Source organism: Onychostoma macrolepis, chromosome 08 (genome assembly GCF_012432095.1).
Source record: "Onychostoma macrolepis isolate SWU-2019 chromosome 08, ASM1243209v1, whole genome shotgun sequence".
Taxonomy (NCBI): domain Eukaryota; kingdom Metazoa; phylum Chordata; class Actinopteri; order Cypriniformes; family Cyprinidae; genus Onychostoma; species Onychostoma macrolepis.
Genome location: NC_081162.1, coordinates 26415216 through 26431145, shown reverse-complemented (window position 1 = coordinate 26431145; position 15930 = coordinate 26415216). Strand labels below are relative to the sequence as shown.

Here is a 15930-nt window from a genome sequence, read left to right as displayed (position 1 = left end):
TTTGCAACCCTAATAACTATGTGTGATGAGTTTCTAAATAGAATTTAATAGGAGAAAAATGTAAAAAATGGAAATAGATTTTTTTTATTAAGAAAAAAATGTTTTTCCTCCTGTTCCTCCTCAAGCATGATCCCTTTTCTGACAAGTTTACAGTTATTAAAATCTAGCAGTTTTTTATATTTAATAAAAAAAAAAAAAATGCATTTATTACACTTTTGTGTTATACTGCCTTAAATTGCATTACATTTCTAAAAACTAGTCAGTGCTGCTGCATTAGTGTATCTAATACAATGGCTGAGCAAATGTATATGTTTTTTTCTTCTTTTGGAAAGTCATATTGGGTTTTATTTCTTTTGATAATGGAACCTCTCATGAGAATGCAGAAATTATTTGTTGTATTGTTCATTCACCGCTATAGAAGTTACTATGATGACTTGTGCTTCTGAAGAACACAGAAATAGGAAAAGGGCCAACTGTTGTTTTTAATAGATCGCTGACCCAAGCAGGTCAACCTGGGCTAAAGCTGAAGATGCTGATCCTCTTTCTGTGTTGGTTTAACCATCTTCTCTCTCCTGCTTCAGAATGTCACGCTTTGTGCCACCCAAAATGCTCCCCGTACCTTCCAGCCACCTGTGGTGTGCCCACCGAGTACGCGCTGCACCTGTCCGAGGCTCTGTGTCGGGAAAAGGGAAGCACCTCTGGTCTGAAAGATGTTGGTGGACACATGAGGCTGGAAGGATGGCTGAAGCAGCCCAGGTGAGCCGTGTGCCGTGAGCATGAACACCATCAGAAGAGAAGCAAACACTAAGTGTACATGGAACTGTGGTTGTCCTCCTGCAGAAATGGGAAGCGTGGTCAGGGCTGGGAAAGGAAGTACGTGGTGCTGGATGGATATAAAGTGATCACCTACGAGACAGAACCAAGAGATGGTTTGTGAATGTTTTTACTTTTCCCAGTGTGCAATGGTTGTGTTTGCACACAGCATATTATTACAGAGCAACAGTTCATCCCTGCTGGAAAATCTTTAATCATACTAGGATATCCTGGTCAAGCTGGTTTTTGGAAAGTGGTAGCTTGTTTTGGCTAACTCTAGGCGATTAGTTCCTCCTGATCAACTATCTAGACATCTTAAACCAGCTTATGGAGGTCTGCTGGTCTCCCAAACCGAGCAGCTGGCAAAAATCCAAACCAGCCTGACCATCGGAAACCAGATTGATGACCATGTGAAAGTTTGATCTATTTTCCAGCAGGGATAAACAGGTGTGGAATGATGTACCTTGATGTGAATGATGTATAATCATATAATAATCAATAATCTTCTCAGAGTCAGTGAAGCCTCTGGATGAGTTTGAGTTGTGTCTCTCTGATGGAGACGTGACTGTTCATTCTGCTGTTGGAGCCTCTGAGCTGCCCAACACAGCCAAGACAGGTGACAGACTTTCTGTAGAATTACATTGTACCATGTACCTACCTATCAAAGTTTTTAGTCTGCTGCATATCAATTCAGAAAGTATTCCATGTCTGGAAGATGTAACATATTTTTCTGCTTCCTAACATACTTGTATGTGTTCAGATGTGCCATATGTGCTGAAGTTGGAGTCGTCTCCACAGTCAACATGCTGGCCCGGTCAGACTCTGTACCTCATGACCTCAGGGTTTTCTGAGAAGCAGCGCTGGGTGGCTGTGCTGGAAGCCATTGTGGCCAGCAGTCGTGGGGCGAGAGAGAAAGCCGAAGCAGACGCTGTGAGTGAGAGGAAACAGAAACACCCACGGACTGTTCACAGTGACATTTAAAGAGTCAGTGCAGTGACATGTAAGGCGGAAACTGTAGGTTTGTCTCTTTTTACCAGTATAGCGGGATGCAGGGAAACATACTGATAATCCTAAAAGCTCTGCGAAGTGCATGAAACATTGAAACATACTGCTCACATCCTCTATAATGGTGTTTTTGGTTCTGTACAGAAATTGTTGGGTAACTCCTTACTCAAGCTAGAAGGAGATGATCGCCTGGATATCAACTGCACCCTCCCGCTGACTGACCAGGTACCTGCGTCGTCCACTAATACCACAATCACTTTGAATTTTCAAGATTTATTTCATTATTTTCAGTCTATATTTGTTAAAGTTTAATATACTGTCATCTTGTTTTTGCCATCAGATTGTGTTGGTGGGCTCTGAGGAAGGGCTCTATGCCCTGAATGTGATTAAGAACTCCCTCACTCACATCCCGGGTATGGGATCCGTGTTTCAGATCCACATCATCAAGGAGCACGACAAGCTGCTGATGATCGTGGGTGAGCAAAGATCACAGCCCTTTACTGCTCGTTTCAGAAACCAAAACTGAATGAATTTGACTAAGAGTCCTTGTGTAGTGGTCCTACTCGCCCCGCGGCAAGCGGGTTTCAAACCGCAGTCTCCGGTGTGGGAGGCGTCGCTCTAACAAGGAGGCTAAAAGCCACGGCCTATAGCGTCAGTCGCTAGAGCGCCACTTGAGATCGGGGAGTGAGGTTTTACCTGCACAGCACTCACCCGCTGGCCTCTGCTACACTTGCAACAGCGCAAAAGAAAATTAGCATGGTATACTGTTTTATTTAAGTTTTGTTGAAACTTAAGTTAATATTATGCGTTTGCGCACTAAGTACCATGATAATACTATTTTATTCTTTAAAGTATTCCCATAGCTCAAACAGTAGAGCATGGCGCTTGCAACACAGAGAACTATGTAAATACCTTGGGATGTTAATATGGTAATCATTAGATCAAAATACCATGATATTTCGCTGACACTTTTACCCAAAGTTACTTACAAATGAGGACAATAGAAGCAATCAAACCAACAAAAGACCAACAATATATAAGTGCTGTGACAAGTCCTGGTTGGTCTAACAAAGTACATGGAGCAAGCTTTTTTTTTTTAAAAATAAATTAAAAAACAAGTAGATAGAATAGAAAAAGAATAGTGAACGCTAGTGTTAGAGGGTCCAACTGCAACTTCCTGGCTGTTCTGGAAGGTGTTATGGTTGATGAGCGTAGTTGGATGGAGAAATTGTGATGAAGTCATGGGCTGGCTGAAACCACAAGCAGTTCTGTCTTGGCAAGGTTGATTTGAAGGTGATGGACATGTTGAGATACGAGCAGCTGCAATCGTCGGATCATCAGGATGGAAGGAGGGGTAGTGTTGAGTGTCATCAGAATAGCAGTGATATGAAAAGCCATGTTTCTGAATGACAGAACCTTGTGATGCTATGTAGACAAAGAGAAGTGGTCCCAGAACTGAGCCCTGAGGTGCCCCAGTAGTTAGATGTTATGACTTGGACACCTCAGTCCTCCAAAATAACTTATTGCATAATAGCATCACTGTGCCATAGTAACAACACAGTACTATTTGACAAAGGATGCATTTAAAGTAAGTTGATTATGATGATGTGTTGCAGGGGATGAGCGGGCACTCTGTCTGGTGGAGATTAAGAAAGTGAAACAGTCTCTGTCCCAGTCTCACCTCCCCACGCTACCTGAGATTGTGCCGTATATCTTTGAGACAGTCAAGGGCTGTCATCTGTTCGCCGCGGGCAGGGTAAGGCTGCAGTTTGCGTTTCACTGCATTGCAACTTCCTCTCTGTGTATTTTTAGTGCACTGTGTTGCATCATGCCTTTTGTGACGTGCAATGCAACGAATTTGTACCTTACATGATATTTTGTGTCTTTTCTTGCTTTAGATAGAAAATGGTCCATGCATTTGTGCTGCAATGCCCAACAAAGTCACAATTCTACGATACAATGACAATCTGAACAAATTCTGTATACGGAAGGTAAGTGATATTCGAGGTTCTGGGTCTTGAAGCAAAATAACTCATACGTCACAAGAATTTTAGCAATGGCATTCCTTTGCAAACAGCTGCGATGTTCGACATGCTGTTGCCTACTGGTCTGACTCCAGAGATCACTCACACGAACACACCCCTAATGATAAGCCTTTTTATCTCTCAGGAGATTGAAACGCTCGAGCCGTGCAGCTGTGTCCACTTCACCAGCTACAGCATCATCATTGGTACCAATAAATTCTACGAGATTGAGATGAAGCAGTGTGTTCTGGACGGTACGTATATCAATGACGTCCTGTGGGCACAGATGATTGTTTTTAACCTTCAGGTCAGTCCACAATCTACTGACGTCTGATATCTCCTGTGATGGATCTGTTATTGAAAAGGATTCAGCTAGTCATTGCAGTAACATTTGCATATTCCAGGTTGGACCGGCTGGCGGACCATTTGTGAGAACATGATCAGGCACTTATAATTTGTAATTGTGCATTATGTAAACAGCATTTTGCGTGATGGGCTGTTTTTGGCAGAGTTCCTGGACAAGAATGACGTGTCTCTGGCATCGGCTGTGTTCACTGGATCCTCCCACTGTTTCCCAATCTCCATCGTCCAGGTGTCCAGCACTCCACAGAAGGAAGAATATCTGCTCTGCTTCCACGGTCAGACACCCATCACACCATCTAAACTACAGCAAGTTCCTGTTGCATGAAAATATTAGTTGCATGAGCAACAGTTCATACAAAATCATTACAGTCATGTTGTTCCAAACACAATGTTTTTTTTTGTTTTTTTTGCTGTTCTATGGCTGTTTAAATACTCCATTTTCTCACATTGCAACACTCTACTTCAATTTTTAAATCTGACGAATGAACAAAAAACATCTATTTATTTGATTCGCCAAGAGAGATTTTTTTTAAATCTCTGATTAAATATGCAAAATAACTGAATATTTCAGTTATAAAACCCTATTTATAAAACTGTTTATATCGCATCTCTTCACTGGATGCCGCCAGCTGCTGAATTAAACATTACATACGATGACAAAGCAGTACTCTGTATAGTACATGCTGTACTATGAAACATTTTTCAGTATTCTTTGTTACTAACTGCATACTCTTTTAAAATAGTGGGCAGTATACAATAGTAGGGTCCTACGCAATTTGTTTCTTTTGTTCCCCCCCCCCCCCCCAAATGCCATTTTATTTTGTCCATTAAAATCTTTCTGGATTCCTTTTTAATCTCCATTTAAATATTCCTGACTCTGTTTAAATGGTTAAATTCAATTTTATTAATCAAAAAGCATATCTAATTAATTGAATTAAAAAAATGATTGTAATTATTTACAATAACAGCGCCCTGTGTTTATTTCCCCTGGAAAATCACTTAAATTGCATTGATTTTCTACATTGTTTTTCTTTAAATGTCTAACTTCTAATAACAGAGATCGGTGTGTTTGTGGACGCTTACGGTCGAAGAAGTCGCCCTGATGATCTCAAGTGGAGTCGACTTCCCCTGACATTTGGTAGCCAGTTTTCCATTTGTAACAACCCAAATGTGTAAAACATAGTGATGAGGATCTTCAGGATCTCTAACTGAAGCATCTTCTGTTTCCAGCATTCAGAGAGCCGTATCTGTTTGTGACCTACTACAACTCGCTGGATGTTATTGAGATTCAGGGACATGCAGCTCTTGGGTAGGATGTATAGCAACATGCATGCATATAAGACAGCAGAAATAACATTAGAACTTGAGTGTGACACTAAGTCCTCTTTAAAACAGGCCTTCCAGTCTTGTTCACCTGGACATTCCTAACCCACGTTATCTGGGTCCGGCCATATCGTCTGGTGCCATCTATCTGGCCTCGTCCTATCAGAACAAACTGCGGGTCATCTGCTGTAAGGGCAGCCTGGTGCGGGAGTCTGGGGAACTGCAGAGGACCGGTTCTAGCAGGAGGTGCGGGTTATGGCAATTTATTAGAGTGAGAGCCCGGCTTTAAATTCTGAGTGAATGAGTCACTATTGAAAATCAGATGTTGTAAATTTGAACTTTGTAGATTTAAACTTTTACTTTTAAACTTTTAAAGTTACTATACTGCTTGGCAACTGAAAACAGTCGAATTTAATGGAAGAATTATATGTTGCGATTATTATAAATAATCAGGGATTAAAAAACTTTTTTGTTTGTTTGTTTGGTGCAGAAAACAGAGCCAGAAACACATCTTAGTGTAACCTAACACGGTCACTACAGTCAATTGTGGACTGTTATTTTCATATTATTTAGTATTCATGTTTTAGTATTGGTTTAGTATTTGGTATTATAGTATTCAGGGTTTTTTAAATAGCTTTTATTTTTAATATTTTAGTTTTAATTTGAATTTTAGTTTAAGTTTTAATAAATCTGCTTTGTGCTTTTAATTTTTAAAATTTGTAGGAACAAAATAATAATGCTATTAACTAGTAACATTCACAATTGTTGTAACAATTTTCTCTAATTTTTTGTTCTGTTTCTAATCCTAGGAAATAGTAAATGTAATTATTTGATGTCTACTATCTATGGAAACTTATTTTTGCCAAAGAATAAAAAAAGTTAAAAGGCAACTTATATCTTACAATTTGACCTATCGGTAAGCCCCTCCCCTCAAACGCAGACTAGCCAATGGCAGTTGAGTATCAGTTGCAGGGGGAGCGGAACTCGGACATCTTTAGGTTTCAGCGCCATAGAGAAACTTTGGAAGATACGAAGTTCGCATCGGTTTTATGGTGTTTTTATTCTGCAAAAATGATGTGCCTGTGGTACTTGTAACACTGATTCCAGGTATCCTGAGAGGATGGGCAATATAATTTATTTTATTACATTTCCTGAATCTAAACAAAACAGAGCAAAATGTCCCTAAGCATTCAACCCCAATCCAAATGAAGACAAAATTCGTTCATTTTCTGGTTGTCATACACTCATTAAGTTACTATTTTCATCTGTTCAAGCAGAACATTAATGTTATCTGGTTATTAATGTTAGTGGTATCTCTGGCTAAAACTAGCTAACGTTAAAGTTAGTGAGTCCATGTACAAACCTAAATAGCGGACTGTTCTCGCGTCTTGTACAGTGCCTTTTTTCAGTGCCTCTCCATATTAAACTGGTTAAATGTACATTAATTTAATCGTTCCCTGCGATACATGGACAGTGTTGATCCTGCATGTTGTCATCCGCGATCGTGATGACCGACCGTAATATGAGACTTCTCCCGCTTGCATTGTGATCTGTAAACCCTCGCTTCGAGTTAACGTACCCACCGTATTTATTTTTAAATATTTTACAAATCCCTCCATGGAATATTTAATTCCCATTTGGTGGCCTTCTGTGTCCAAAATTCTGCAAAAACATCGCGGGACAAGGTTTTCACACTGCAGCTGTCATTGTAAGACAGTGAGCAACTCTGTATGTTTGTCCGAGGGAGCAACAGTAACTAAGGGGGCTTACCGATAGGTCAATTCAGACATTTTCTCAGAATTGTAAGCTTATATCTTACAATTGACCTGACTTTTTTCTCTGAATTCTGCATGCAATTCCAAGAAGTCAGAATTGCGAGGTGTAAATTCAGAATTCCAAGAAAAAAAGTCAGAATGGATAGATGTAAAATTAGAATTCTAAGAAAAAAAGTCAGAATTCTAAGTTTACTTTAAGGAAAAAAGTCTGAAATGTGAGAAAAAAAAATCTGATTTGCAAAATGTAAACAGCATTCAAAGTCAGAATTGCCAGATGTAAACTCTGAATTCTGAGAAAAAATGTTTAATTGTGAGATATAAACTCAGAATTCTAAGGAAAAAAGTCAGAATTGCGAGATGTAAACAATTCTAAGAAAAACAAGTCAGATTTGCAAGATGTAAACTCAGAAATCGAGAAGAAAGTCTGAATTGTGAGATGCAAACTCAGAATTCTGAATTTACATCTTGCAATTCTTTTTTTCTCTTAATTCTAAGAAAAAAGTCGGAATTGCAAAATGTAGATATGCAATTCTGATTTTAAAAAAGCTGCAATTCCCTTTTTTATATTTTTACTCTGTGGCGGAAATAAGCTTCCATAGTTAATCATACTGCTGCTGCTGTTAGTGATCTTACCACGGTTAAAGGGATTCTCGCTAAAAACATCCCTTATTTGTGGTAAAAATCACACACATGTGGCCTTGAGTTGCTTATTGCTTCATCAATATTTCATGTTCACAAACCGTATAAATCATCTTGTGTGCAGTCAAAGCATCATGCATTTACCCAAATCTTCACAGCAGCCCAAACAAGCGCGGGCCGCCCACCTACAACGAGCACATTTCCAAGCGCCTGGCCTCGGGTCCCGGGACCCAGGAGGGGCCGCTGCACCGCGAGCCCAGCACCCCTCACCGCTACCGCGAGGGCCGCACGGAGTTCCGGAGGGACAAATCTCCGGCCCGGCCTCTGGAGCGCGAGAAATCGCCCGGTCGGGCTGTGCTAGACAGCCGCAGGGAGAGATCGCCCGGGCGCTTCGAGAGCAGCGGCAGCGAGAGAGACCGGGAGCGTTCGCGCCTTCACACTAGCTCTGTTCGCACCCAGCTGACTCCCGTCAACAAGGTACGCATGAGACACTGCCACGTAAACTGTGTATCCTTCTAGGGATACAGACATCAGGTTTGACGATGTTCATGCATGCTCAAATGCATGAACATCCGCTGCTTTGTAGTTAAATTCCTTCTAGTTATGGCCTCAAACAGGATGCTCAGTTAATGTCCAGCCTTTAAAGAAAATTTAAAAAAGTCTCTGGGAAAAGACGTTAGAATCGGCATCCTTTGCAGCAGTAATGATGTTTCTGAGCTGATCTGCGTCAGACAGGGCAGGCAGCCTGTTGAAGTGTTGAAGTGACCTCTTTATCCTGGTGGTGGTGTAGGTTTGGGACCAGTCTTCAGTCTGAGAGTGTCCCGGAGGGATGACGTAAGAGCCATCGTCCACCTCCCGCGTGGATGGACTTGCCCTTTTAACAGGCGCTTCGTAAAACTCTGAACTATATCATCTCATGCCTGTAACCGTGAACAGAGCCATGTTATTCCCTCGCAGCCCCAGAGTCTGGGACATTGTGCTGATGTTGTAAACTCTGTCCATGCTGTAACCATTCATGAAGGTCTAATGTAAAGAAAAACAACTGCGATGTTTTGGGGAAAGACTTTGAAGGAATATCCCGGGTTCAGTACGGTAAGCTCTGTCAACAGCGTTTTGTGGCATAACGGCCATTACTGATGTTGATTCTGCCATTGTTTATTTATTTTATGTCAAAACTGTGGTAACAGTAAGACATTTACAATGGAAGTAAACAGGAACAGGTACTGGTAAATTTTGCGATTTTAGGCAATTTTAACGTCACCTTTCTTTCATCCAATTTTTATTTATTTATTTTTATACACTTTATCTGTTAGCATCAGTAGATTTAAATTATAATACACTAGCCATTTTCTCAAAATGAGTTTTTCCCCCACTGCAGCAGCACTTAGAGCAAATTTTACAGTTTCATTCATATAACATTTTATTTCTTAACACTGATATTTTTTTCTTTTTCATTTTCTGATTTATGGAGTGGTTTAAAAGGAAAAATTTAAAATCCTGTCTGTAAAAACATTAATCAGTGTCAACAAATTGAAACAATAATTTTGAACCTGGCATTATCCAACGCTCAGATTTCTGTTCTGGAAATGTATGTTTTGAACATAATGTTTACCAAACATTCTTCAAAAAAAAAAAAAAGATCTTCAACAGAAGAAAGAAACCCATACAGGTTTGGAGCAGCTTGAGGGTGAGTAAACGATGACGGACTTTTCATTTTGGGGTGTGAACTATCACTTTAAAGAAAAAGTTAATTGCATAACGCTAAAACACACAAGTTCTTATTTAAAAATAGATATATTTGAACTATAGAGTGTCTTAATCACCCATTTAGTGGTAGGACTACTTTAGGTTGTGTTGTTTTCTTCATGTAAACAGGCTCATCGTAGTATCCCTGTATGAAAACCTTGACCAGCACTGATGAGGTTAGTAAGCAATTTTATCTCGCATTAAAAATGTACTTCCATTGTGTTTTACTGGAACCACCATTTTTGGTTTAGCTGAAATCATCAGATCTGCACCACAAATGCTGTACATTTATACTAAACCCAGAATATTCCTTCAACTCAATCACGTGATTAGCACATTGTAAATACGGTGATTTCAATTTTTATAGCTAAACGGAACTTGACTGATGAAGCTACGAAGTCTATTTTTTATGCTATTAAATGGTTTGTATAGACAGTTGAATTGGGTTCCCTACAGAAGAGTACAGAAAAGGTTTTATTTCCATGTATGTTGTATGCTAATGTGGTAAACAGTCAATATGGCTGCTCTTAATGACAGTTTGTCCAGTTTTTTATGCTCTATTTGACTGACATTATCAAACCTACCGCACATTGTATATTTTTATGCTAATAGAGTCTGAGCTTGTAAATCTTTTTAAAGAGACACGTCATGTTCTCGCTACAAGTGTCCTTGTGATGTTCAAGTGAACTTATCGTATTTTTGTCGGAAATAACGAAGCTTTCGTCGACACACTCGCACACAGCAGCGGTTCCGCGAGGCTCTTCTGGACATTTCTGCTGCTTATCCGTTAACGGACGTCCTGTTCAGCTGTGACGTGAAACAATGTCCGGTAGCCCTCAGGGTTTGTAGAAGATCTTCTGTCGTTCCTCGGAATACGAAAACAGCTCAGAGGCTTTTTGAGTTCATGGGTTAATTGTAAGCAAACGCCTGAGTGATCATATCAAACGCATGAGTAAATTCTGACTTGGTTTTGGGACGTCCCGTCATGTACTACTACCTTAATATTGATAATCGATGTTTTTCAACTAACAAGGCTGCTTACCTTGAACTTTCTTTTTGTATAAAGAAATGAAGCTATATTAAACACTATTAAAGTACGAGCCATACTCAGTTCTCCTGGCGTCGAGTCGTTTTTTGGTCTGTCAGAATTGGAACACGTGATCATCACAAGCGCGCTCGCGCCCGCGCTTCCGTTCATTACCGATTCATCACCCGAGCCAGACCGCAGGGATCGTGGGACTTGACAGCGGAGCAGAGCATCCAAAAGGTTTGGAAATGCTAAACATTTGGCAGATGAGAGACAAAATTAATAACCAGTTTCTGATGTGAAGGCCAGCAGGCAACGGAATGACGTCAATGCTGGAGTAGCAGGTGGATCCAATCTATAACATTTTGATTATTTGAAAAAAAAAAAAATTATATATATACATATAATTTTTTTTTTTTTTTTGGATGATTCTAATAGAGTCGATATCACTGTAGGGTGCCTTTTGCCATAACTTAAGATAAGGGTGTGACATACATATATTCATGACAAAAGCATTACTTAGCTCTTTAGATACATTTTAAATAATCATATCTATATAATCCAGCGTGTTCAATAGCAAGGTGTGGGTACAATAACATGCAAACAAAAAACTAATAAGAAAAAAAAAAAAAAAAGCATGTGCGAGTTTCTTTAAAAACACATGGTTTACATAAAATCTTTTATGTATTTATAATTTGAAAGCAAACAAATAACCCTGTTTAGGAAAGGGACATCATATCTTTCAGAAAATATAATTTGCATCTTAATTTTGCAATGAAAACATATTTAACAGTAATATGTGTGTCCATGACAGGGTGGACACAGGCTCTCTTATGATTTAGGCTTCGAATAAAATAAAAATTGAAATCAAATAAAATGTGGGAGCTCAGCTAATATGTTTCTATTGAACTTGAGTGTCTACCATTTATGACATGACAAAGCAAATGGGAAATTAAAACCTAAATTTTTAAGTATTGTGAGGGTTGAAAGGCACTCTGTGGTGATATTGACCCAATAATGAGGTTCAGTTTAGAATTTTTGTTATTCATAATTTTATTCATTTTGTTGATGTTTACCGTTCCCCCTCTTGTTTGTTACATGAGAAATTCTTTAGAATTAATGTTCTCTTGAAGGTGTTTGTACGTGTGAGTAAAATAAAAATGCACCTTAAGGCAATGCCAATCAGGTAAATGGGATTTATTAATATGCTTCATGACTCCAGGGACGTTCATGCACTACATTTGACTCTTGAGAAATTTAATTTTGGTCTAATTTCTCACTTATTTAAACCGAAAACCCCTTTCATAACACAAACCATTTGCTATTGTGTCATGGTAGTAAAGCTCATTCATTTTTATCACGTATGATTGACTTTTTTCGTCTCTAAATTAACAAGACATGGCAAATGCCAGCACAAATTAACAAATGTAATATTAAACTTTGCTCACAATTCAAGATTTTATCAAATTTGCATGCATTAAATAATTTGAGGATGTTTATCGTTGATAATGTTGAAAGCTAACGTGATTGACTTATTTACTGTAGTAGTGATTTTTGTTCATTCAACTCTAAAGTGCTGAGGATAATTATCATCGCTGGTTCATTATTTTAAATGCTGTTTACAGAAAGTTCATGTTGAAGTCTTCGGGTTTTCCTGTCTGCCTATTTTGAGCAAGAAGATAGCTTTAATGGAGCCAGAGTAATTATGTAATTATCATATTTTCAGCTTTAAAGTGATGATATTGACGGAGTTTCATAATTCAGGGCTTCCCAAACTGGAGTTCGTGAGGAAATATAATTTTCAACTAAAAAGCAATAAAAATAAATGTTATAATATAAATAAAGTGAAATATAACTAGTTTATAAAAAGAGATTCAATATTTTTATTTACCAGCAGTGAAGCTTGAACATGTGAATGTGTTAAATTACTGAAAATATAAACAATGAAAATATTTTTTAGATCAAAGGAGTTCAGATGACAAAAACAGTTTGATAATTCATGTCATAGATCAGTGAAATGAGTCCAGCATTCACTTCAGTTTGGAATTCCACTGTTTTATTCTTACAGAAATCTGCGACAGTGTATTTCTGATGATTACCAATGTGCAAAATATAAACCCATGGAATTTACCCTTTCTGGAAAACAAACAAAAAAAAAATTCACATTCATGGATTGGCGTTAATGCAAAAGCTGTCCCACCGCCGACACTCGAAACACTCTACAGAGCGGCACAGATGTCATCAGCTTTAGAATTAACGCCCATCATCACGGCTCTGAACCCTCGCGTCACCGGCGAGACCCATGACAAGGTTATAGGCCACCGCAAAAAATTTAAATGGTCATTATTTACTCATCCTCTTGCTATTTACAGGAGTTTTAAAGATTTATGGCGCTCTTTTTCATAGACATCAAGCTCCAAAAAAAGAAACACTTGCAGTCGCTGTCATCAAATGGAAAAGAGCTGCATAAAGTGTCTCCAAAATCCTAATTTTGAGAGGAAAAGACAACATAAGGGTGAGTAAATAGTGAACTCCTGATTGAGGGAATTGTCTGAATGAACCTCCAAAAAGCAAATAAAATGGGAAGCAAAACAAAAGAGACTTTGATTGTGATTTGTGCGTCATGTGTGTGAGGAAGGGGCTTCATCTTCAGTGCAAACGCAGCTCAAACCCATCAACACTGATTATCCTGTGGTCTAGCAATTGTCAGGATTGAACATACGATTCAAACGAAATAAACCTGATAATAAATAAGTGCTGGGAAGAAAAAAACAAAACAAAAAGGGGCCCTACCGCAGCATATCTCATACAATATCTCTCTCCACATACAACATCTCTATTCGTCTGTTCAGCGTCGCTGGGAGAAACATAAGAAATACATTAAAAAGAAAAACCCCAAATGGCTACAACTGGGGAAAAACAACACAACTTATATTTGGTGACTAATTTAGTGAGCCACTATTTAAGAATTCTATACAATTTCTCATCTTAAATGCTATACGTCTCATTCTTATATCATTCTAATATATTATCTCATTTGTCTCGCATTTATGTTACAAAAAAATGCACTAGTGAGAACGTCGGCCAACGTCCAACACAGCAGATCAGAAAAACAAGAGTGCCATCTAGCGGCCCGTCACTATACAGTCAACATTAGCCAGAGGGAGAGAGCTTTCAATCTCAGAAAGAATCTAACAAGAGTCTGTAATTAAGGGGGAAATTGGATGCGTTCGCTGTGGCGTCCAGAATCACCTCAAAAAAAGAAGAAAAAATAAAAAATAAAAATAAAGCCCGCCAAAGAGATGAGAACTTTAAAAAAAAAAAAAAAAAAAAAAACACACTAGGATCTTGCGGTCTCGTCCCAGCAGCACCTTTCTCAGGAACGCCATTGATAATCTATCTTAGTGAGATGACGAGGGAAGAAATCCTACTTTTGCACACCGTCCGTTGGAGAAAAGCTTCCCTCTATGCAGCAGGTACAGGACAAGTTTCATCGCAAATGAAGACGAGCTCTCAAATCGCACTCTGTCTCTTCTGAAAGTGCTAAGCCTCCTCTCCTCATCGTTCCATATATACACATGATTCCCTTTCGAGTGGGAAAGAAGCGTTTTCGGCCCCACACAACAGTCTCTGGAGCGTCTCTGTGTCCTCAGCAGCGGTGCGTCTGGGATCAGTTGGAGCTGGCGGTGATGGGTTTGTCCAGCTCGATGTTCAGGGGTGGTGCGGGAGTCTGCAGGCTGCTGAAACACGACTTACACACGCGACTGGGCTCAAACAACTGCTGGCTTGGCACCGGGATCTTCTGATCGCAACAGCTGGCACAGAACACATTCCCACAATTCCTGCAGGGGCAGCAGAGGTCAGGAGAGGAGGAGGAGGAAGTCAGAGAAAGGAGTTTAGAAAGGAAAAAAAAAAAAAAAAAAAAAAATAGAATTAGTGCCTTTATAAATAACTCTTAGAATTTAAACTAGGGATGCCTAGAATACATTTTTATATATATATATATATATATACACACACTAAACTAGGATCTGAATGCACTGAAACTGGGGAGAAAAAAAAAAAAAAACGACAATAACCCATATTATATATACAGTATATTAGTGCTGTCAAACGATTAATCGCATCAATAATAAAAGTTTGTGTTTACATAATGTGTTTACACTGTGTATATTTATTATGTATATATAAATACAAACACATGCATGTATATATTTAAGAAAATTTTACATATTCTTATATTTTGTTATATATAAATATATTTCATATGTATAAATGTAAATATTTTCAAAATATATACTGTATGTGTTTGTATTTTTATATACATAAAGTAAACAAAAACTTGCGATGCGATAAATTGTATTAATGCAATTAATCAAATATATATATATAAAATAAATAAATATTATATACACACTTAAAAAGTGATATAATAATAAATGCATTATTAAAACAATTCATATTAATATATTTTTAAAATAATAATGCCTAAATTCACAAACTGAATGCATTAAATGTAAAATTAAAAACATTATTATTAACTTATCATTAATAATAATAATAATATTTTATTTAATAATAGTAATTAACATACAACATAACATGTTTTAATTGCATTAAAATAGAAGGCATTACATTTTGAAATAATTTACATTTTAATACAAAATAAGACATGAATTCATTAAAACTGAATGCATTTTGAAATGAAAAAAAACAACAATAATAATAATAATAATAATAAAGTACTTTATTTTATAATAGTAATATTTTATTTTAACAAAATCTTATTGCATCTTAATACATTAAAACTGATTGAACTACATTTTAAAATAAAAATTTATAAATTCACATTTATTATACTTTAATTCCATAATCGGAAATAAAAACATTCTTATTGTTATTATTATTACTTAGAATCATCATATTTGACATGTGAGATTACTAAGAAATATACTTAAATAAAATTGTTCACTATTTTAATCTGCCGAAAACTCTAATTTACACACATTTTACACAAAACATTGTACAAAACATATATTAAAAGAGCTCAAGTTCTTCATGTCCTGAACAGGAAATAACAGTGTTAAAGTGTTAAGTGTGGGAGGGACTTCTTCAGGTCTGGACAAAACATAGCCCATGCAGATTTACTAAAAGAAAACATCTAATTAATCACAAACGAGTGAGAAGAGGTGCTCTGACAGCGCCACACACTGTG

The 15930-nt window shown here is 37.8% G+C and overlaps 2 protein-coding genes and 1 long non-coding RNA gene across 17 annotated transcripts in view; 1 reads left to right on the top strand and 2 right to left on the bottom strand.

Annotated features, from left to right (window-relative positions):
• The window catches only part of LOC131546195 (citron Rho-interacting kinase), a 61199-nt gene extending 50398 nt beyond the window's left edge, over positions 1-10801 (top strand). For 3 of the 11 annotated variants that reach the window (XM_058785578.1, XM_058785584.1, XM_058785579.1), the window contains 14 exons: positions 582-756; positions 841-929; positions 1325-1429; positions 1574-1743; positions 1963-2043; positions 2159-2294; positions 3435-3574; positions 3717-3809; positions 3988-4096; positions 4352-4480; positions 5263-5343; positions 5436-5514; positions 5601-5774; positions 8101-10801. In XM_058785578.1, the coding sequence (XP_058641561.1) occupies positions 582-756; positions 841-929; positions 1325-1429; positions 1574-1743; positions 1963-2043; positions 2159-2294; positions 3435-3574; positions 3717-3809; positions 3988-4096; positions 4352-4480; positions 5263-5343; positions 5436-5514; positions 5601-5774; positions 8101-8461 (1922 nt within the window). In that variant the 3' untranslated portion in view covers positions 8462-10801. Of the gene's footprint in view, positions 1-581; positions 757-840; positions 930-1324; positions 1430-1573; positions 1744-1962; positions 2044-2158; positions 2295-3434; positions 3575-3716; positions 3810-3987; positions 4150-4246; positions 4481-5262; positions 5344-5435; positions 5515-5600; positions 5800-8066 lie in introns of those variants that run through there. The other 8 variants (XR_009272621.1, XM_058785583.1, XM_058785582.1 and 5 more) reach the window with 8 other exon arrangements.
• On the bottom strand, positions 768-10870 carry LOC131546196 (uncharacterized). Its single transcript, XR_009272622.1, has 3 exons — positions 10796-10870; positions 1560-1741; positions 768-906 (listed from the first exon to the last, which is right to left on the bottom strand). It is a non-coding gene; the product is annotated as an uncharacterized LOC131546196 (long non-coding RNA).
• A 1884-nt stretch (positions 10871-12754) lies between these two features.
• Positions 12755-15930, bottom strand: part of mtmr3 (myotubularin related protein 3) — a 41690-nt gene continuing 38514 nt past the window's right edge. For all 5 annotated transcript variants that reach the window (XM_058784346.1, XM_058784349.1, XM_058784348.1 and 2 more), the window contains one exon: positions 12755-14557. In XM_058784346.1, the coding sequence (XP_058640329.1) occupies positions 14386-14557 (172 nt within the window). In that variant the 3' untranslated portion in view covers positions 12755-14385. The remainder of the gene's footprint in view (positions 14558-15930) is intronic.